The 22846-nt window shown below is 42.1% G+C and overlaps 1 protein-coding gene across 4 annotated transcripts in view; it reads left to right on the forward strand.

The window, feature by feature from the left end:
- Window positions 1–22846, forward strand: part of tox2 (TOX high mobility group box family member 2) — a 162852-nt gene that overhangs the window by 113772 nt on the left and 26234 nt on the right. For 3 of the 4 annotated variants that reach the window (XM_072684789.1, XM_072684790.1, XM_072684791.1), the window contains one exon: window positions 19387–19620. The exons of the other annotated variant lie outside the window; for it this stretch is intronic. In XM_072684789.1, coding sequence (XP_072540890.1) covers window positions 19387–19620 — 234 coding nt within the window. The remainder of the gene's footprint in view (window positions 1–19386; window positions 19621–22846) is intronic. 4 annotated transcript variants of the gene reach the window in all.

Genomic DNA, 22846 nt, shown 5'->3' on the forward strand with positions numbered 1-22846 from the left:
TGAACATGATATCTGGTCTTGATGCACTGATGCACTTGGCAAGCCCCCCACTCGTCTCGCTAATGCGCTAGCTGTCATAGCATCTTCCACTGGCCCCAATGCATTAGACATCTAATATCCACGATCAGGTGGCATCGATCTTATCAATCAGACTCAGGAAGGTACTGTACACATTTTCTGAGGAGGGAAGTGGGGATTTGATCCCAGTCAGGGCTTTGTAAACAAGGATGTGATGAGCAACATTTAACAGAGCATTACAAGCTACTTAAAGCTTCTGTAGTTTTCATGTAAGTCATTTCACACTAGAAACACATACTGCCTTCATTACCACATTACCATGTGTTATACACAGAACTTTACTGTACTTACACAATCCTGTACAAAAGGATCTCAGCAAACTGTGTAAAACAGCACATAAGCTGAGCACGAGTTGGCTAATTTTATTCTTACAAGCAGAATGTCCAGGTCATGCTTGGTTAATGCACTAAAATACACTGTATGGACAAAAGTATTGGGACACCTGCTTATTGATTGTTTCTTCCGAACAATCCTGCTTTTGTTGGTATATCTGTCTTTACAGTCCAGGGAAGAAGGCTTTCTACTAGACTTTTAGAGCACTGCTGTGATGATGTCATCGAATACAGCGATAAGAGTTTTAGTAAGATCAGGATGTTGGAGGATCACCATCCCATCTCATCCCCAACTCCACGATCATTCCAGAGAACACATTTCCACTGCTCCACAGCTCAGTGCTCAATGCTGAGGGGCTTTATATGCTTTGATAACTGTGAAACAACAGAAAAGGCGTTAGAATATGTAAAGAGGACAATCAAAGAAAGTACAGGTTAATATAATATAAAAATAAAATAGCAACACACACTAAATACAAAACAAACATACAATGCAGGGATGAGAGCTGCGTCGGCCGGGAATCGAACCCAGGTCAACTGCTTTTGTAAGTCGCTCTGGATAAGAGCGTCTGCTAAATGCCTTAAATGTAAGTGTAATGTAATGCTTGGAAGGCAGCTATGCTCACCACTACACCACCAACACATGTACTAAACATGTACAAAAAAAATTACACAGAGAGTCCTATTCTATTGGCAGTACTTGTCTACACGGACTACACAAGCCATGTGTGTGCATTTGCACATCACAGAGTAGCTTAAAGTATTAGAAAGAGTGTCCAGAAACATTTGGCCATATAATGTATCTGCATTTTAATCACTGTATTGCATTTGTAAGCCACTCAAAAACCTTGTATCTACAACATGGCAACTGTTGGCAATGTTGAAGCATTTTCTATTGGCTCATTTATCATGAATTCTGACATTAAAAAAAAAGGACAACTGTCAAATTTACATTATTTAGCAACATATGTTTTTTTTATATAAGAATGTGTTCCATGTACAATATTCAGATCCATGAATGCCATTGATTTCTTTATTTTGCCATTTAAGTGTTACTATCTTACACATATTGAGGCATAAAGCATAGAGCATTTCTCATCTCTAGTCACACGGCTGGGCCTCATGACTTGTCGTAAAAAAGAAATGGGAAGAAACTCCCAATGTTGTGCAGCTACTAAAGAACAGAAAGGCATTTTCATGGCTCATTTGCTCAACCACTACGAAAAGCCTTCATTTCTGGTCACTGAGTGACATTCCGTACCTGCTTCCATTACACAGCACTCATTTTCTCTTAATATTTGGTCACAGTTTAATGGAGGATTCTGCTCAGTGAACCTTCAATATTTACCTTATCTTACTTTTCAGAGAGCGAGCTACCTGCTGTATATTCCATGTGGAGAAAGTCATGGTTCAGCGTAGGTATGTAATTGAAAGGTAGTAAACATCAGTGGCACCCATGGTGCTGGGATGCTAATACTGTATCCCAGTTTACTCTTTAACAAACTCAGAAAAGTCTCTGCTGGCAAGCCTGCAGGAGAAAAAAAGAGGCCAATCTGAAGGACTAGTTTGAGTGAAAATGAAACGGTTCAGACTTGTGGTTCGTTTGATGCTAATAAGCTACACTGCATCGAGTGGCGTGGACTGGCTTTCTTCAACAGGCTGTTAAGAGTATGCTGTAGTATGCACTAGTATACTCGCTAGCACGATAATAAACAGTTTTGATTGGTTCCTTTTCGTCTGTTTCTACGGATACTGCCACCGGCTCCAGCCAGCAGTCGCATCCATCCTGGAGCATAAGAAACATCGATGCCCACTAAGATATTAGGGCAGACCTAAATCAACTGCGAGAAAGTAGCAGCATTTCTACAGGTATATATACACCCCGATCAGACAAAACATTAGTACCACCTGCCTGACATTGAGTAGTCCATCTACTACAAGACCTCTGAAGGCATCTTGTAGTATCTGGCATCTGAAACCAATTTACTAGCAGCAGATCCTTGGTAAGTCCTGTAAGTCTTGAGGTAGGGCCTCACAGGTTGACCTTTCTTAAAATGCTTTTGGTAGAGACTGACCACTGCGTACCTAGAGCACCCCACCCCAAGACTTGCCTGATGTTTTGGAGATGCTCTGACCCTCCAGTTGTCTAATCATCACAATTTGGGTCTTTTGGCTCATTTATCCTGCATCTCACACAGTCATCACCTTTTAAGAGCTGACTGTTCACTTGCTGCCCAATATATCTGCCCCTTGGTGGTGCTAATCTTGTGGCTGATCAGTGTATGTTTACTCTACTGTGCTCTACTGTGTGTACAAATAAATCCAAGCACTTTGAGAAAGTCAAGGAAATGATGTAAATTTGCAGTTTGAGTTTCCTGTAAGTGCAGAACGCTCATATGTGGCAATTGTTCTCACACACAAATGAGTTAAACTGCATCTAAAGAGCAAAAGTGGTTTTAATTCTCTCAATGTGAGAAAACCTGGTTTACAGCTCGAAAAACAAAACAGAAATGCTGACGGTCTTCTCACCTCCACGTTCATTTGCACGCACTCTGCCATCTGCTCTTTACACGTGGTTATTCTTAAAGTCTACGTCTGACACCGTCCCTGTTCCAGGCCGCTGCTCTCCTTCGTAGCCGCTTCCATAACGTAAGTGTAGGGATGCGGTTAGATGCAGCGCGTGTGCAGCCCCGTACAGGCCTGGTAAATTCATCACGGCCCGAATTAACTGGACTGTGGTCGGCCCTGAGCCGTAAATAGCCTCAAGATGATGGCCTAGCGAAATTCAGAGACTGTTTGTGGGCATTAGGACTCTGACCAGCTTTAATCAAATGTATTTATGTTGAATCAGACCCAGGTTTGCTACATAAATGTCTGGCCAAACAGCTTACTTCATTTGTCATGTCTGCGAGGCCAAGGGTGGTGCATCATGTTTCGCGCTGTGCAAAAAAAGAGCAGCCCAAAAAAAAAAACAGGCAAGGAAACGAACAGCAGAAAGGAGCATGTTTTCCTTAAAGTGTGAAATATTGTCTCGATTAATCAGCTCCAGTCCAAAGATATTTGCATCACCGCACAATCCCAGAATTACAATCTCAGCGGAAACACTTTATGGAACTATTAATAACTTTTATATTTTTTGTCCCTGCTTGTGGCAGTTGAGAAAGCATGATAGAAGGCATTTTCTGTAAGCAATATTACAGAGATGATTGATGCATTCAGCAAAAAAGCAGAAAGAGAATGAGATTGAAAGAGAGAGAGAGAGAGAGAGAGAGAGAGAGAGAGAGAGAGAGTAAAAGAGAGTGAAAGAGAGAGGGGGGAGAAAGCTCTTGTGTTTTGTGGCTTCTGTGAAATCCGAGCCCAGAAAAGACGAGGGGGGAAAAGAGGGAAACCCCTCCCCCTGGTTTTTAAACAGCTTTCTTTTCACCTTTTGCGATTATTTATTTTCAAATAGTCCTTCAGGGTAATGTACCATTTTCTTATTTCACACCGCTATTTCCCATAAATGAGGCGAAGGCGCGATAAATCAAGAGCCAAACAGAGACTTGTGCGAAAGCTCGGAGAGGTCTAAAGATTTATGTAACACATTCATGTTTTCCACTTCTTCATTTTAGTGCTGCACTGTGAAAGCCTGCCTAATAAAAGGCCCTATTAATATTTCCTGTTGCCTAGCAACCGCAGGCAGCAAGTAATAGCATTCCGTGGAAAAATAGATGACCGGGCCGATAAGGAAAAATTCAATTCTTTTATTATCTCTGGGGAGAAGGTGCCTTATTTCTTTCCCCCGCAATATGATATGAGACTGCGCTTGTGTATTAAGAAATGTTTTAAAGAAATAGAAGTTATTTTCCAATTTCATTATAGCACAAATGGGGGGGTTGGGGGGGGGGGGGGGGGGGGAGCACTCCACCTTTTCAATGAGAAGCCCTCTCTTTTCTCTAATAAAGTTAATTAGTCCTCTAATCAAGGCACAATGTATGGATTTCATTTAGTTTCTTTTTATATGTTAAGTGAGATTTCCTGGGGGGAGGGGGGTGTATAGGCCCCCTCGTGTGCAGTTCACTACACTCATGCATTCACTACTAGGCCTAATAGACTTGGCATTGGCAATCTGTAAGAATTACATTATAGATTGAAGTCCCTCGTATGGATGATTGGCAGCACTCTTGCTATATAGGTCTTATATTATCGTGATTTGGATGTTTTTATATTTTATAGCTGTATTATATCGCTGGCGATGTTGAAATGCTATGTTAAAGTAGCTGTATCTTACATATTTTTCCTAGTATTTCTTTACACTTGGGTAATAATTACTATGTGCACTGCCTTTTCCCAACCTCTCTTTATCCAGTAGAATTAACCAGGTGTTTTTTGTTACTGTGACTTTGAGACCCGTGTATGTAAATAGGCTGCCCTGCATTGTGTCTCATTCAAAAAGCCATCTGGTCCAAAACCCTCTTCATCATCCTCAACCTGAAGGGGAGGGGCTAAGTTGCTGGAGGGTGAATGGATGTACATACAGTCAACAGTCGTATGCAAAAGTTTAGGCACCCCTGGTCAAATTACATGCAGTATATTAAGAGTAAACAAGTTACACACACGTCTATACATGTCTATAGTGAGGCACCTCTGCACATGTTGGCTGTTATACCACCCAACCCAATGACTGCATGTAAATGCATTGGTTTGTGTGACATCACAACTTCCCAGCACACATGGGTGGAAGGTGGTTCGGTTGGGTTGCAGGTAGGTTACTGGTGGGCATGGGCTCTGGGCGGGTTTGAACCTTTTTACTGGGACCCAGTTGGGCTTCCCAAATTCTCCATTGTTACAGCCCAGCTTAATCTCACATGGGTGCCCAGACTGGGCCCATACTTAACCTCTCCTGGTCCCACAGTTGACCCTGGTGGGCATCCATATTTGGGGCCAGCATTGAACCGCAGGACAAAGGTCTCTGGTTGCCAGTTGGGCTACCCATGTTCTCTGGGTGTCTGCTGTCTTGTAGCTCATTTACATCGAGACATGCAGAGGAAGTCAGTTGAGTGAGCAGATTCCAAGCTTTCCATCAACTCCTCCAGCACTTGTGGCTCTGAGTGGAAAGAGAAATAGTATTCTGATTAGAATTTGATGAAGGCATCACTGTGTGTGAACATCCTCCACCTTTCTGTGGTGTTCAGTCATCAGTGTTAGACATTGAAACGAGTGGATACAGGTGAGAAGTGTGGGCTTGAAGCTGTCACCAGGTGCTGGATGTAGAAATGATTTAATGAATTAACGTAAATACAGAACAGAAAAATTAACAACAGTGACAACTCCAACCTTCTAAAGGGAGTCTTCCACCATTGCTCTGCTTTTGTATATTTTCTGTCTGGTCATGCTTTTCCAGCAGAGGTGTGTCGGCTTTGGGAAGGACGTTGGCGTTGTTGCTGGGAAAACAAACTCCGATTTGATTGCGAGTCGCTGTACCAACAGCATATCCTCAATGTCTTTATCTCAGCCAGAGAGAAGGAGATAGAGACAGAGAGGGGTGGTGGTTGTGGAGGGTGGAGGATGGAGGGGGGTATGCTGCTCTGTTAGCAGCTATTACTACCGCTGTAGATAAAGCCCTATTTTATGTATCTCATTTGGCCACCGGCTCCTCCATCTTATCGTAGCATGAAATCATGTCCGTATTACTGTGCTGTGTATCTGCTGCATGCATCAGCTGACGACTGCAGCTTCTTCCAAACGACATACTTTCAGCTCACTGCCTGCTATTGGGAGGTGTGTGGTGGGTAGGTAAGGAGGTGAGAGAAAGGGAGAAGGAGAATATGATAGAATAAGGGATGATGATGGCAAAGAAAGAGCAGAGAAGAGGTGGAGAATTTGATGCCCTTTCTCCAGTTGTTCTGCCTTTTCCTGCTCCTTCCCAATAGATCCTAGATAAAAGTGATAGCCCCCTAAAGCGGGTAATTGACCACTGGCAACATTATGAAAAAGTCCTTCCTTAGTTACTGTTGCTATGTCTGTCAAACCTTCAGCTCAGGCTGCTCGTTGGCTTCCGTAGAACGAATAAAGGGCATAATGGTAATTGACAAAAGTATTGGGACACCTACTCATTCATTGTTTTCTCCTAAATCAAATGTATGTATATATTTTTGAACTTTCCTCCTTTTATTGGAAGAAGGCTTTCTCTAGATTTTGGAGCATTGCTGTGAGGATTTGATTGCATTCAGCTACAAAAGCATTAGCTAGATCACGATGTTGGATGATCACCACCCTACCTCATCATCCCCAACTCATCCCAAAAGTACTGGATGGAGCACCATCCATCATTCCAGAGAACACCGTTCTAATGCTCCACAGCTCAATGCTAAGGGGCTTTATACCCCTCTAGCCCACGCCTGGCATTAGGCATGGCATCAATAGGTTCATGTTGTTTATCTGCTCCAGATGTTCTATTGACAGTACTTCTCTACACGGACTAGGCAAGCTGTGTGTGTGCATTTGAACGTCTGTGTCAAATGTGCACTCTGCCTATTTTGCACTATGACTATTTGCACACCTGTACAGATGTCCTTTTCTTTTCTGTAAATATATTTTTCAGCTCTTTATTACCTTTATTACCTTTAGTACTTTCTACTTTTTTTTTTAATTTATCCCCTACCCTATTTATTGTTTAGTGTCATTTTCCTTTAGTTTAAGACTGTGTTCTGTGTTTCTTTGTTACTTGTCATACGTGTTGCTCTCACCAAGACAAATTCCTTGTATGGGTAACATACTTGGTGAAATAAAGAGATTCTGATTCTGATTCTGATTCTGACAATGGGTGCAACCTAAAGTAGCTGAATGCTTTCAGTAGAAGGGGAGTCCACAAACATTTGGACATAGAGTGTTATATGTGTTAGCAAGGCCATCCAGGGAGCTAATGCTAGCTAGATACACTAACAGGGTCTAGCTAAACCGTACCTCAGGTCACCTTAGGTTTGTTAGACATTTTGTAGACATTCTATAAAGCTATTCCAACCTCACAACAGCCCGTGTTTTGGATGGAGCATGCATAGCTAGGTCAATTCAGAGCTGTATGTCAAACTACTGGCCTCTCGGCTACTTCCTCCATTGTAGAAGCTTGCAGAGGTCAAATAAAGGCCGCCGGCTAGAAATCAAATTGTCATTCGGGACATGCCCTCTACATGCCGGTAAACAAAGATGAAGCCTGTCTGTGTGCTGGCAAATTCGTATTTCTGTCAGATTCCTCACATTAGTTTGGCTCTAGATCAGTTTACAGTATGTAAATAGTACATTTTACAGTAAAGCAGAAACAGTCAAAGGTGCGACCAGACAGATGTCCCATTAAAACAGCTGTTAGTAAAATTTACCAATAAAATATAACCAGTAAAACTCTTTGCTGGGATGAAATTGCCCAGTGCTGTATGGGTATTGCCCAGTAAGTACAGTGGATTTCCTCACTAACAGCATTTACAGCTGGGAATATGTATTTTAATACAATGGACATTTTAATATCTGAATACACTGAGCCTGAATTTCATCCAAAAATCGCTATTTCATGTGTCAGTAATTTCACGTGTGAGTAATTTGCTGGGAGGGAAAAAACATGCTGTTTTTGCAACACAAAGCCAACAGGATCCATTTACACACTTGCGATGATGCACTTGAACGAGTTTGGTGGGGAATTCTGAGTCTTGGAAGCCGTGTAGAAGTTCAGAACCGTATTTTGTCTCAGTTGATCAAAGAGAGGCTGTTCTCTATTCCAGCTGACAGGGACTTCTGGATGTGCTGCTGGTTCACTGTTAAAGGGAGTAAATGTGATTAGCGGTCTGCTCCGTGCATTACAGAAGAAAGCTTGAAGCGGCAGCAAATCCCACCTCGTCTCTGTCTTGTTATTCGATTGGCTCGAAGGATGAGACTGACGTAGCCGTGTGCCCAATACAGTGCTTTCACAAATCTGGACAGATATGAATGATCAGTCTTAGGCGGACTTTAATTTCACATTTTGCAGTATCTTAAATTCACTTAAGCAGATTCGACACCTATCAAAAGTTTGTGGACATCCTCACTTATGTTTATTTATTTATTATTTATTTTCACTCTTACTTTTGATTTGAGTAGAAAAGCATCTCCCATAAATTCACAGGGTTTGTTCAAATAGCTATTAAAATATTATATTGGGAATGTTATTGTGTTTTAAAGCTAATAGAAAAAAGTTTGGCTTAGTATGTGAAAATAATGTATATTAATATATGTATATTTCTCAAAATTATTTTTTAAAATAACTGAATTCTAGATTTCTTACTTATTTCTAAGTAATTACTTTTTTTCCAACCTTGAATTAATTTCTCAAAACAATCACTGACTTTCTCAAAAGTTTGACTTAATTTTAAAATAATTACTTATTTTATGTTAAACCTTGAACTAATATCTCAAAAGAATTATTGACTTTCTAGACAATATGACTTATTTATTATGACTAAATACATTTTTATTCTAAACCTTAACTTAATTTCTCAAAAGAAAAAATTACTGACTCAAATTTTCTACTTATTTTTAAATAATTACTTTTTTATTCCAAGTCATGACTTCATGTCTTCTTACGTTGTTTCTTTTTTTCTGTCTTTTACTAATTACTAATTATGTAAAGCTGCTTTGTAACAACAGTTGTAAAAAGCTATACAAATAAATTTAACTTGACTTGACTTAATATCTCAAAAGAATTACTGACTTTCTAGAAAATATGACTTTTATATGAGATTTATTGAGACACAATTCTGACATGCGATGTTTAAGTGATGAGTTCATTAAAGTTCAAGAAGTAAGCAACTATTCTGAGGTAGCAAGTTATTGTTAATAAGAGGTAGATTATTATTTTATGTATTTTATGACTCATTTAAACAGCTGTAGATAATGGGCAGGGTTGACTTTTACTATCCAAATACAGTAGGACTCATCATGTTGCTCATAGCCATGTCAGATATCACCCTTGTTATGAAGAGACGATTTTGCCTAAATAAAAATCGGACTGTTTTCTTTCATAAACTGTTGTTAAAAGCACAGGCTGAAGCTTCTGTTGACCCAAAAAACGACAGCTTTGAGTGCTGATGAGTGCTGACATCACAACAAGAGGACTCGGTGCGTGGGCTTTGGCTTCATTGCCACAGGAGTGTTTTCACAAATATCCACGTGTGATATTATTTTCCTCAGAGCAGTCTGGCTCATCTTTACTACGTGAAGTCATTGCAAGCAAAGAAAGGAAACGTGCCCTGACGTTCCTCAGACCTTTCCAAATTCCAGTTTGGGTTTTGCCAAAGATGAATGTAAGTGATATCAAACACACCCCAATCCACCCAACCCACCCGACAACCCCCCTGAGCAGCAGAGTCGCGCTCCAGAGAGTGTGTGAAGCCTGTGTAGACAGTGGAAGTGGCGAGGCAGATGTGTTTGGAGTTGGCAGCAGGTTTTGGACCGACTTTTTGGAGTGCTGCTCTGCTGTCACACACACACGCCGAGCGCGTGTGAAGAGTTAACACACTCGCTAATCATCTTCAAATGAACCTAATTGTTGCTGCGGCTCCCCGCTGAGGAGTGTGTATGCGCGAGTGGCGTGTGTGAGGGGCTTCTTTTTCCCCTCATTAGATGCAGCAGAGATGTTCTGTCTTACTGTCTGGATCACGCGTGGAGTCTGCTGCCTCTTTTCTTCCCCAGCCTCTCCAAAGCTGTCATGTCAAAGCTCTGAGAGAGAGAGATGCTCTTTCAGCTGAACAGATGACTGTAAGAAATGAGCAGCTGTTTAGAGACCGTACTGACATATTTTCCCTATTGTTCTCTTTTTTAATTAGCCATACAGTATTTCTGTATTTCACTCATCATCACGGTATTTACACTAATACCAGAATTATTGCACTTCACGCTTCTACCTACAGTCGTTCATTAACAGCTCCTGGTTCACAGCGTAAACAGCTAATAGAGGAAAGCACAGAGCAGCATGACGCACTCCTCCTGCTCTGCTTCTCCTCGCACTGCCCGTCTTCCTTCATCCAGTAAAACCTCCTCTTAATGCCGTCTTCAGAGCCAGGACTGAATTTGCAGTTTAGTGCTGAGGACACGTTCTCTAGACTGGACTAGACTAGACTCTCTCTCTCTCTCTCTCTCTCTCTCTCTCTCTCTCTCTCTCTCTCTCTCTCTCTTACTCACTTACTCTCTCTGTCTTATTATTTCTCTTATCGCCTGTTGTTCTCTTAACTCTTTCCCTCTCTCAGTCTCTAGATCCCTTCTCTGTCTGTCTCTCTCTCTCTAGCTCTATTGTCTTTCTCATTATTTTGCATCTCTCCTGCTCTTTTCCGCTCTGTCTCACTTCATTTTTCTCTCTCTTTCTCTCGTGTCTCTCCCTTTCTCTCTCTCCTCCCTCTCTCTTTCTCTCTCTCGTCTCACTCTTTCTCACGTCTTTCTCACTCTCGTCTCTCACTCTTTCTCTCTGTCTCACTCTTTCTCTCACATCTCTCTGTCTCTCTATCACTTCTTGCTCTTTCTCTCTCTTGTGTCTCACTCTTTCTGACATCTCACTTTTCTCTTGTGTCTCACTCTTTCTCGTCACACTCTTTCTTTCATGTATCACTCTTTCTCTCTCTCATCTCACTCTTTCTCTCGTCTCACTCTTTCTCTCTCACATCTTTTTCTATCTCTTCTCTCACTCTTTCTGTCTTGTCCATTACCCTCTCTTCTCTCAATATTTCTCTCTCTATCTCTTTTCTGTCTCTCTCTCTGTATGTATATATACTCTCTCTCTCTCTGTCTGTCTCTCTCTCTCTGTGTATATATTATTATAGTCTGTATCACAGTATATCATGACAGTGTTTTGGCGCCGTATGCGGTCTATAGGGCTTTTCTCTGTAAGTGTGCTCGGTCCCCGGCCCTGTTCCTTTTACCTGACGCAGCACACACACACACACACACGTCTGCAGAAAGAGCAGGTCCACTTTGCTTTAACCAGCATGTGATTTATAAATCCACTCCCTTATTAGCGCTCTTAGCTGTGTTATAAATGACCCTCCAGGGTCTCTCTCTCTCTCTTAGGCAGACAGAGAGAGCGAGACAGCGAGTGAGAGAGAGAGAGAGAGATGGAGGAGGTGAGGAACGGTGGAGGGTTTTCATGTTCTGCCCTCAGGGCAAACGAGGAGTCGTAGGGAGGGCAAGGCACGGCGAGCCTCCCTCTGCCTCTGTCTCTCTCTCTCTCTCTCTCTCTCTCTCTCTCTCTGTGTCTCTCTCTCTCTCTCTCTCGCTCTGTTTACAGCGCTTGTGAAGGATCAGTCTCCGGCGCTTGGCTAATTAAAGCTGCCATGGCCGCGAGCCTGCCGGGATAATGTTCTATTATTATAGTCATTTGTTTCAATTAAACGCTCTGTGATTTTACAATAGCAACTGTGAACCTGCGCCGAGTGAGCCATCACTCGCAACAAGATGTCTCCAATCAGAGAGGGGGGGAGTGGGTGGGGGGAGAAGAGCAGGAGGGGGATGGAGAAAGGAAAGCAAAGGGAAGGACAATAGGGATGCCAAGATGCCAAGATACGCCCCGTCACCCAGCGGCTATTAGGCTCACTGCATTCACGCAACCTCAGAAAGGGTCATGACTGGAACTAGAAAATACTTCAGCTGGTGACCATGCAGGCCACACTTCAGATTACAGTGAGGCCACATCTGTATGCGGTGACGTATCAGAGTCTGAACAGGGTATCATTAAATCACTTCAATCAAACCCATTGAATTCCAGTAGACGGCTTTACAGTCTCAGGAATTCATGGTACGGATATTTATAATGGCCAAACAGAAAAAATATTAAAGGAGCTATAGATGCCCTGGAATCATAGCAGTAAAAGCAGAAAATAGCTTAAAAAGGAATAATTTACATTGGATAGGTGCTTAGATTATATATATAAATAATTTTTGCCAATTTGCTACCCAGTTTGGAAGGCCAATTACCTAATCCCCACTCATGTGAACTCCCGCCTATCACTAGCAATGCCCTCAACACTAGGAGGGTGAAGAAAAGCCCATGTAAAGCCAGCCACCTTCAACCAGCATTGCTAGGTGACCAGCGCAGCTCCCCAGCTCCGATACTACAACTAACCGATGCTTGTGCTGACCAGCGTCACAGTGTGAGTGATGTGGGGAGAAAATGCCATCAACTCAACCCTGAGAGGGAGAGAGAAAGCAAGAGAGTGCAAGGCTAGTTGTGCTCCCTCTGGATCTGGCTGTCGATGGCAAGCAGCATGATTTGAACCAGCGACCCTCAAATCACTCTGAGCCCTTGACTTGACACTAATACCTGTATCATAACTTTGTAATGCTGATACGGACACATATAGTCCCAGTTGGCATCATTATCAGTAGATGTGTGCATGAATAATATTGGACAATTGCACTATTGAAATAATAGTGTTATACCCAGGGATCTCCTGATCCAAGCCAGTGGCATATTTCAATGGATCGTGATCTGATTCGTGGATCAGCTATTTCAATCCTAATCCAGTAAACCCAGCAAAGGTAAATAAGAGAGTTGAAAAAATGAAAGAAAAAAAAAAATATATATATATATAATCTTTTTTTTCTTTTTTCAACTCTCTTATTTACCTTTTGCTGGGTTTACTGGATTAGGATTGAAATAGCTGATCCACGAATCGGATCACGATCCATTGAAATATGCCACCTTTATAAACAATCACTGAAATGCTCTGTTTAACCAGCGGGAGAACCACTCGCCTTTCTCTGTTTATAAACCAGCTCTGAAGAAACAGTGGAGACAACAGTAACAGAATATTACTCCAACAAAAGCATATCTCTTTTTTAACACCCTTGATTTCAGAAGAAACAATGAATGAGCAGGTGTCCCAATACTTTTGTCCATATCGTGTATCTATTAGCATGTCTATTTTTATAGATGACAGTGTGTCAGACAGTGCTACAAACTATATATGCTGATCTATTTAAGAACTCTACATGGTCTGAGGCCTGTGTGTGTGTGTGTGTGTTGATTTTGGTAGACCTACACAGTTTACACTAAGCTTATTGCTGTTAGCTGCATTAACTTTGTAGCTCAGACACCAAACACGTCTTGGCTGATTGTTTATGTCTGAGGTAAGGGGTCAATGCGAGAAGTCAAGATTCTTGGTCCAACACTACGTGGCTTGGACTGCACATATATATAGTGTCAACAAATATACAAATGCGTGTGTGTGTGAGTGTGTGAGCAGCTGACGAGACTGTGCAGTTAGCTTTATATGATTTGTATATGCTATCATGTGCTTTGCCCTCAAGCATCAGCCCAGGAGCACAGCTGGGATTTTTCCAGTTATGGTGGCCGGGTCGAAGCGGACACGGTGGAGTGTATGCGAGCGAATCAAAGCCTGGGTCATGGGATCACTGGAACAATAACACTGAGATATTCGCTCTAATTCTCCCCATTCTCTGTCTCTCACACACAAACACGCGCACAATGCACCGCCCATAATTGGATAAGAGCTGCTGCTGCTGTTGTTGTTTGGGTCCTGTTTGACTATGATGGACACGCTACGGACACAGAGAGTTCTGGGTACAACAGAGAAACAGGAAATGAATCAGAGAACTTTCCAGTGTTTTCACTGCCAAGACAAAAATGAACAATATGCTGTGCATGTGTGTGCGTGTGTGTGCGTGCATGTGTGTGTGTGAAGCAGAATGGCTCTCTCATCACGTCGCAGAGGTAATTTAAAATGCCTGTTCCACATTTATCTCCGGGGGGAGGATAAACGTAAATTTATGGATCTGGCCTTATCGTGTGTATATCTGGATATTGGCACTGGTGTTGACCCTTTGTATTAGAATGCAGAGGGGACCAGGACTGTTTGTCTTGGCCTCAGAGACAGTAATGGCCAAATAAAGGCAGTTACCCAGACACTCGCACCCCCCACCACCACCCCCGCCGCGGATGATACCATTTAGTAATTAGCATACAGTACCTATGGCAACGGGTAACCTTTGTAAGACTCTTTCATAATGTTTGTACAGCCGTCCCCAACCTGCTTTACTGATGACTGTCAGAGATAGCTCTCTCTCTCTCTCTCTCTCTCTCTCTCTCTCTCACTTTCTCTCACTCTCTCTCGTTCTCTCTCCCTCTTAACCGCTTCACTTTCTCATTTCATCTCCCCCTATTTTTCTGCCTCATACTTGCTCAATCTGTCTTTTTTTTCTCTACCACCCCAACCCCCCCCTCCCCTCCGCTCCCCTCCGCTGATAGAACAGCCGACAGCATTGAAAACAAATATTTGCTATGTACTCTAAACGTATGGGAAGCAGCCGTCGCCTGAAATATGGTTTGTTTAATGATTCACATGGGCTGATTTGTTGGAAGCAATACTTAAGCGGGGGGCGCCGCTCGTCGAAGGTGTTGTGCCTTTATTCTCTTTATTGCACTCATGACTCAGAATGGATTGAACGCAAATGCAACACTAAACAAAAGGGTTGGACTCGCCGCCACAAAGCGCCGAAGTGTTTATCAGTTTGTTTGCTCCGTATTTGCTGATGGTGAAGTGATGGCTTCATAATGGGGAAAGAAATGAAAGAAGAAGTGTTGCATTAGGGGAACATGTTTAGCTCAAATATGCAGTTTTGTCTCACATGTATTATTTGAAGAGTATATCTGATGTCCATGTATATAGTTTATACAGTGTTCACTTACATACTAATGCTTGCATATGCTGTACATGTACTGTATCTATATCTATCTATATATATATATATATATATATATATATATATATATATATACATATATATAGTACATGTACAACATATGCACATACTTATTAGTATGTAAGCATTAGTATGTAAATATATACACTGTATATACTATATACATGGAGATATGTGTTTTACATATTAGTTATGATTTTATATATATATATATATATATATATAGATAGATAGATAGATAGATAGATAGATATATAGATAGATAGATAGATATAGTACATATCTATAGGACCTCTACAGGATATATATATATATATATATATATTATACAACATACCACACACACTTATATGTGTGTATGTGTTGTATAATACATGAAAGCATATATAATACAGTATATATTTATGAATAAAATATTATAGAAAATATATATAAAATAAAAAGTACTGTATCTAGTAAATGCTTTTTCTTGCACTGAGCACAGCTCCCTCCCTTTTCTTTCTTTTTTTTTTTTTTTTTTTTTGCGCTCCACTTCCTGCTTCAAATTGGAGCACCAGTCCATCCAGCAGGCAATGGGAGCAGTAATTCAAGTCAATGCAGCTGAAATGATATTCAGAATTTAAATCATGGTGCTGCTATGCCAGTTTTGAAACAAATACCATAAATTATTCAGATTTTTTTTTCTGAGAGAGAAAGTGTGTGTGTGTGTGTGTGAGAGAGAGAGAGAGCAGATTGGGATAGATTGGTGCTCTGCTTGGCTGACTGTGGAGAAGCGATGATGATGATACCTTTTGCCCCCCCCTCTCCCCAAAAAAAAGAAAGGGGGCTCCAATCACAGGCTCAAACTGGAGCAGTGATATGAAGGTAGAGGCTCTTTTCTGCTCGGCTCTCTTGTCTTCTCCTGTTGTTTAGAGAAAGCTATAGTGTGCTCGGATTAAAGAACAGGGTTGACGCTTCTAGCCAGCGGCTGTTGCTATGGAAATAGGGTTGCACTAGCTATGATAGGCCATTCATGTTTGATTAATTGGTTTTTCAATGCTTCTTGGTTTGTGAAAGCTCTTAAAGAGCAACTCCAGTGAAAATGGAAAATTAATGGATTTTCTCTCTCTCTCTCTCTCTCTCTCTCTCTCTCTCTCTCTCTCTTGCTCTCTTATTCCCTCTCTCTCTCTTTTTTCTTTCTCCCCCCCCCTTTTTTTCACAGAAGCTATTTCTCTGCATTTGAAATGTGAAGTGATGGTGTTTTTGAAATATGATTTGAGGTTGGAGGTTGTGTTTGGGCTTGGAGGAGGTGAGGGGGGAGGAGGGGGCGCTATTTTTTCTTCTTCTTTTTTTTTTTTTTTTTGTTCAGGGGTGAAATTTGAAATGCAAAAGGCACTGCTTTTGTTCAGGGTTTCCCCCTTTTGTTACCGGCAGTGAAGAAACACAGTATGATGTCCTGTAAATACAACATATCTCATCTGCTGCCACCAGAAGCAGCCAGCAGCTCCAGCACCAGCAGAAGCAGCAGCACAGTGCTCACTCACTTCCTCTGTCCATCCCTCGTAGGACGTCCCTCCCCCCCAACCCTTTTTAACTACGCTGAAGACTCTGTTGAGGCCAATTAACACGATTAGAGACCCTGACAAAGATCACAGCCTCTAGTGTTTACCAAGACCCGCTCCATCTCGACCCCTCTAACTTCATCAATCACTTTAAGAAGCGCTAAGTTCCTGTGTAATGTATTATTCAGAGCATGAATGTTGCATGGCACTAATAAATGCTGGTTCATCAACTTTTCTGCGCTGGTGATGCACTAAGCATTCCTATTTATGTGGAAATGAATACATGCATTTGCTCACAGCTCTCATTGAGCTGTGCTGGTGGAACTGAAGCTCGGCGAAATGGAAAGGAAAAGGTAGCAGATGCTGAAATACAAGATTCACATGTGATTTCCAGGCTTGTGAAAAAGCCGCCTGAATTACGTTTGATTTTTTTTTCTTTTGCTACCTTGTTCTTTGGGTTTTCTCAGCACGATCGGAAGTGTGTCGGTTTCATGACCCGCTTCATTTGAACTTGGGCGTGCATACGTGTGAAGTGAGTCTGCGGCCGAATTTCTATTAGCTGAAGCTGTTCTCCTGCGGTTGCTCTCAGATTGTCCTAAGATAAGCCTTGATGGTTTCTGAAGTGCCTTTGAAAGTCATGCTGAAAACAGTGTGCGGTAAACGACTTACTGTAAATGGAGAGCTTATCTCTGTGATCTTGCATGATCGTGTTTGATATACCAGGTCAACTGGTGGCAAAGTAGAAACGTTGCTACTCCATAGTGTAAAGTTCTGAACGGAGCTCGTCGAGGTAGGTGGTTTCTTTGCATTTAGGTGAAGGAGTTTCTTCATGTGGTTTTGAGGATGCGTTTGTTAATAAGGGCACCTTTGAAGACTTGCTTTGTCAGGGGATACACAGAGTGTACAGTGCTGATTTGGGGCACATTTTCTGCTACACTGGGCCAGCCATTGAGAACGTTAGCTGTCTTGGCTCTCTCTCAAAGTTGCTGGCATTACTGTATAATGAGAAAGTAAAAATTCACTTGATCATTTTTACTTTGTTAAAGAATCACTGTGCTTGTAGTGTTGCAATGCTTTTAATTCATTGTAAAGTTTTAATTAGAGGCAAAAGTGTTAAACCCCTGAAGGACACAACGTCAAATTGTCAGGATCTTTATTTTTTCTGTAGTTTCAGGGTAGATGTAGCCAAGCGAGCTCTCCCATTGCTTAGGCCTTCAGGAACTGAACTGAAGGCCATGTGCATCAGATTAACTGCATTTGGCTCAGCTGTGTTACACAGGTAGGAGAATGTAGCGTTAGGAGTCTTGCCCAGAGACTCTTATTGGTGCTTGCCTCCGGTAGTCAGGATTATTTTATCTTGCATGTTAGTAGCCCCCCTGCTGAGAGCAGATCATGTGTTCCACAAAACAGCCAAAATAATAATTTACGTATTTTCACAATTTTACAATTTTAATCCAAACGCTAATGTGCACCCCTGTTACCTTAGTGCTAACATAGAATTAGAAATCCCAAAAGGACGCTAGAAGAAAGTAGCATTATTGTAGTATGTTTTGGTAAGTCTTGACATTTACAGCCTGAACTTTATAGGCTGAGGGGAGGCCATCCGGTACGCTTCGTAGGCTGAGGGGAGGCCATCCGGTTTGCTTCGTAGGCTGAGGGGAGGCCAGCGGGGTTGCTTCCAAGGGGGCAAGAAGTTTCCATCAGTTTTCCACCACTGATAATGAAGTATGATGAAAACCATGGTCATTAGCCTCAATTTTTGGAGGTGATTCCATTCCAGTGCAAATGATAAAGCCACCACTAATGCCAGTGACCATGCGAACATACCTTATAGTGTGCCTAAATAACTGCTGACTGTGCTCTCCCTTCTTTTAATGTGGCACACCCCTTATCCTTCGCAGAAGGATTTCTCAGTTTCATAAGTAAAGCATCATTCTAGGCATTCTGGAGACCTTAGATACGTCACTGACGGCAAATACTGACTGACTGAAAACAGCGGCGGTTGCTGTGGGTCAGCACTCTTTACTAATAATAGTAATAGAGAAGAGCTTTAGGTGTCAGTGTTTAGAAAAGTATCTAGAAAAGCTAAACGTTTTCATGTGTACCATTTTTAACCCAGTGCTAACATATCATTAGAAATCCCACATGTAAGAAAATAATAGCAGTAATAGTATTAGCATTAGCGGTTTAGGCTGTGTCCCAATTGCGTACTATACGGTGTAGACTATATACTAATCTTAATAGTGCTGCACACTAAATATTAACTTACTAACACATTAAGTATCACAACAGGAAGTGATGAAGCGTTGCTATGCCAACATATATCAATGCCAGTTCTCCTGCTGCTGTCGCCCCTGTATTTCCATCGTTATCCACCATTTTTCCTAATAATTGTTAAAGATGTCAGTAGCTCCTCCTTTTATGTTTTGCATTGTGGGATAATAGTGTTCATCGTAGCCACACTCAAATTCCAACTGGTTCTGAGTATGTATCTTAGATATGTAAGTATTAGTAGTTATTAGTAATTAGTTAGTATTAGTCATTAGTATGCAATTGGGACGCACCCTTTGACGTTTACAACCCGAACTCTGCCTCTAGCAGAAAGATTCACTTTATTGGCTCCAGTGAAAAAGTAAAAGATCCGCTAGCCCTAGCCAGCTAGCTCGAAAATTAGCCACCCGATCTCCTAGTAAAGTCTGGTCTTCTTCTTTCGCCCTTAGATGCAAGCGCTGGCCGGGCCAGATGGCGGCCGCTACCCCCCGGCCGGCCACGCGCCCATGCTAAACAGGTCTCCTAGGATACTGCCCCACCCCATGAGCGCTCTGTCCCAGCTCAGCTCTCAGATTGGCCGAGGCTCCTTTACTCGCGGCTCCCCCTCGTCGCCGGGAAGCCAGTCGGCCACGCCCTCCCCTTCGAGCTCCGCCCAGGAAGAGGAAGCAGATTACCACACGAAGGTACAGGGAAGGGAGGTGGACTGTGTTTTCTGTGGGAAGCTCAGGTTGCCTGAAAGGGTTGAAGGAACAGGAGGGAAAGGGCTATGTGGAGGCTTGGGATTTGTAGTTTTAAGGCGTTCATGCAGGAGGACATTGTTTAAGAAGGTGTTTAAAACGCTCTGTTTTGTATAGAGGGATTTTTAGGGCTAGTTTGCGTGGAAGTAATTGCGATTGTCAAACGCTTTTTCTGCAAGAGGTCTCTTTTATATTGTTTACAAATTACAGCAATTCAACTTCACATACAGACACCTTTTGTTCTTCCCTCTACTAAAGCATGTTGTCTTTTCTCTTTAGTCTCTCTCTCTCTCTCTCTCTCTCTCTCTCTCTCTCTCTCTCTCGGTGTGTTTCTCTCTCGCCCTCTTTCTATTTTTATTGTCCTAGAAATCCAATTACTCCAGCTTGTCCGTCATCCTCTTCCTTTATTGAAAGTGTCAGTTGGAATTTAATTTGACTGCGGCAGTAATGCACTGGCTGCTAGAAATCCCTCATTATCGCGATGCAGCATGCTTAATTGGATCCCAGAGTAAAAAGAGTGAATTAACTTGCACAATGCTTAAATTACATTGTTTTAGACTGTCGGATTACACAAAGATCTATTAGAGTGGAGCACAAATCGCTAGGTGCGCTCCAGGCTGTGTAAATTTGGACGTCTCAGTGTTCTCCGTACGTCTAGACGATTTTTACTCAAACAGACTGTTTTGTTGCCATAGACGCACAGTTTGAACAGCGTTAGTGCGTATTCTCTCCCCCTAGTATTGAATTTGCTGGGAAGCTAAATGACAGCAACACACACTCACAGACAGACAGACACTCGTACATACACACATGCATTGCCGCTGTCACGTTAAAACCTTGGATCTCCATTTTTGCCGCTTTCCACTTTTTGGCATAACCTCTTTACATCGTGTTCAACTTTTTTGATGAATGGACCAATAGACATGCTCTAAAATGACTTGCAATCATTTTTTTACATGGACTTCCATTGAGTTTTTTTGCATGACAGTATGTATTTACATAAAAAGTGAAGCCATAGAGGAACCGCTTTTGGTTCTATAAGGAATAATTTTTGTACGGTTTTACCCAATTTTCTTCCCCAATTATAGATAGCCAATCACCCAGCCCATTCGTTAGTAATCTCCCCCCATCACATTTACAGCAGACGCCCATTCGAGCCAGCATCACATGTGGAGGAGAGGGAGAAAGCATCTACACACCTGGAGAGAGCAAGGCCAGTTGTGCTCTCTCAGGCTCTGGCTGCTGATGGCAGATCCTCGGGTCATGGTGGCCACACCACAGTCTGCTGGACCACTCAGAGCCTTATGCTGACTTCTTTAAAACCTTTAAAAGCATCTTCACACATATTAGCTCACATATTTCTTTTGTAGAAGTGGTTCCTCAATGGCATCAGTCAAAGAACCCTTTGTAGCACCTGTATTTGTGAAGGGTTTATGCATCACACACATCACATGGTGTTTTTTCTTTTCAATAGATTTGCATATCATTGCTGTCATGCACAAACCTGCCCTCTACACTGTGGATCCAAATGGCCCAATAGAACCAGTACGAGTGTACTAGCCACATTAACCTGTTCTATACTAAGAACCTATTTTGGTCATGGCAGCAATGGTATGTACCTGTATTTAATGTGTGTGTGATGAATTTAATAAATGTAAATCCATATAGTAAGGTACAACTTGGCTGCTCTCCAGGCAGCTTTCTCAGCACACATCTCTCTCTCTCTCTCTCTCTCTCTCTCTCTCTCTCTCTCTCTCGGGGGAGTGTGAGAGAGCGAGCATCAACACAATAGAGCTGTAACTGAATCAGGGAGGCTTTACTTTTGCATATTTATTTGCAGCTGTGCGCCAGGTACACACACACACACACATACACATATACATACGCAGAGTGAGAGTGTATAGACACACATACATACATGGCACAGACGTGAGAGCACATACACACACTCTCGTGCTCTAAAGACTATAGGCTGGACTGTGCATGAGAATGGCTTCATTATATTACATAGTATGCATAAGATTGTAGTGTGCCTAAAAACACACACACACACACTGCACCACACACATCCTCTGAGTAGAGCCTTATGCCAAAGTTGATGACAAAAGTATTGGGACACTTGCTTATTCATTGTTTCATACAAAATCAAGGTTATTAAAATGAGTTTATCCTACTTCTGTTGGAGTAACTGTCTCTACTGCCCAGGGAAGACGGCTTTCTATTAGGTTTTCGAGCTGATTGCATTTAGCGACAAGAGCGTTAGTGAGGTCAGGATGTTGGATGATCACCACCTCACCGCATCCACAGCTCCCCAACTCTTCCCAAAAGTATTGGATGGACCACTATCACCATCATTCTTCTTCCCCTGCTCCACAGCCCAAAGCTGAGGAGTGTTATACTCCTCTAGCCCACACCCGACCTTAGGCATGGTGCCAATAGGTTTGCGTTTATCTGCCCCAGAGTCCTATTCTATTGGTAGTACTTCTCCACTGGAATTGGACAAGCGATCCAGCCCGGAGTGGCAAAGCCAGAGACGCCATTCTTGTGTTGCTTTAAATTCGTCAGATAAATAGAATTTGTCCCTATAATTTCTGTGGATTTGTTTATTTATTTCTACCTAGATGTAATTTGACTAGGGGCGCTCAAACCTTCACATAGGACTGCATATTCACCACCCACTTCCCTGTGTTTCTCTGTGTGAGTGTGTGTGTGGTTTTTGTGGGTGTGTGTCACGGCCTATGTTTAGACATGATTTTAAAATCTTTTTTTCTTTTTTTATTCATGCAAATCCATCAGATTCAGCTTCAGTCATAACTTATGTTCTAACAGAATGAGAAATGAACAACATGAATATGAGAACATGCATATTCAGATCCCTTTGACTCGCCGCCTCCAATTAAACATGTTATATTCATGCATTCTTAACTGACACTAGCCTTCCAATAGACCCCAGCTGATATACTGAGTGACTGATGGGTTTATTGACTTGGGTTAAGTGACTTAAGACTTCACAGCCTTCTGACAATATGACAAACCCTTAGACCCCAGACAGCTGTGTCTCTGATTAAGAACACATTCCAACAACCCCTCTTAGGTTGCACCCATTGCTGACACAAATTAGCAACTGCACGTACACACACACACACACACACACACACACACACACACACAC

This window comes from Salminus brasiliensis, chromosome 7 (assembly GCF_030463535.1).
Source record: "Salminus brasiliensis chromosome 7, fSalBra1.hap2, whole genome shotgun sequence".
In the NCBI taxonomy this organism is placed as follows: Eukaryota; Metazoa; Chordata; class Actinopteri; order Characiformes; family Bryconidae; genus Salminus; species Salminus brasiliensis.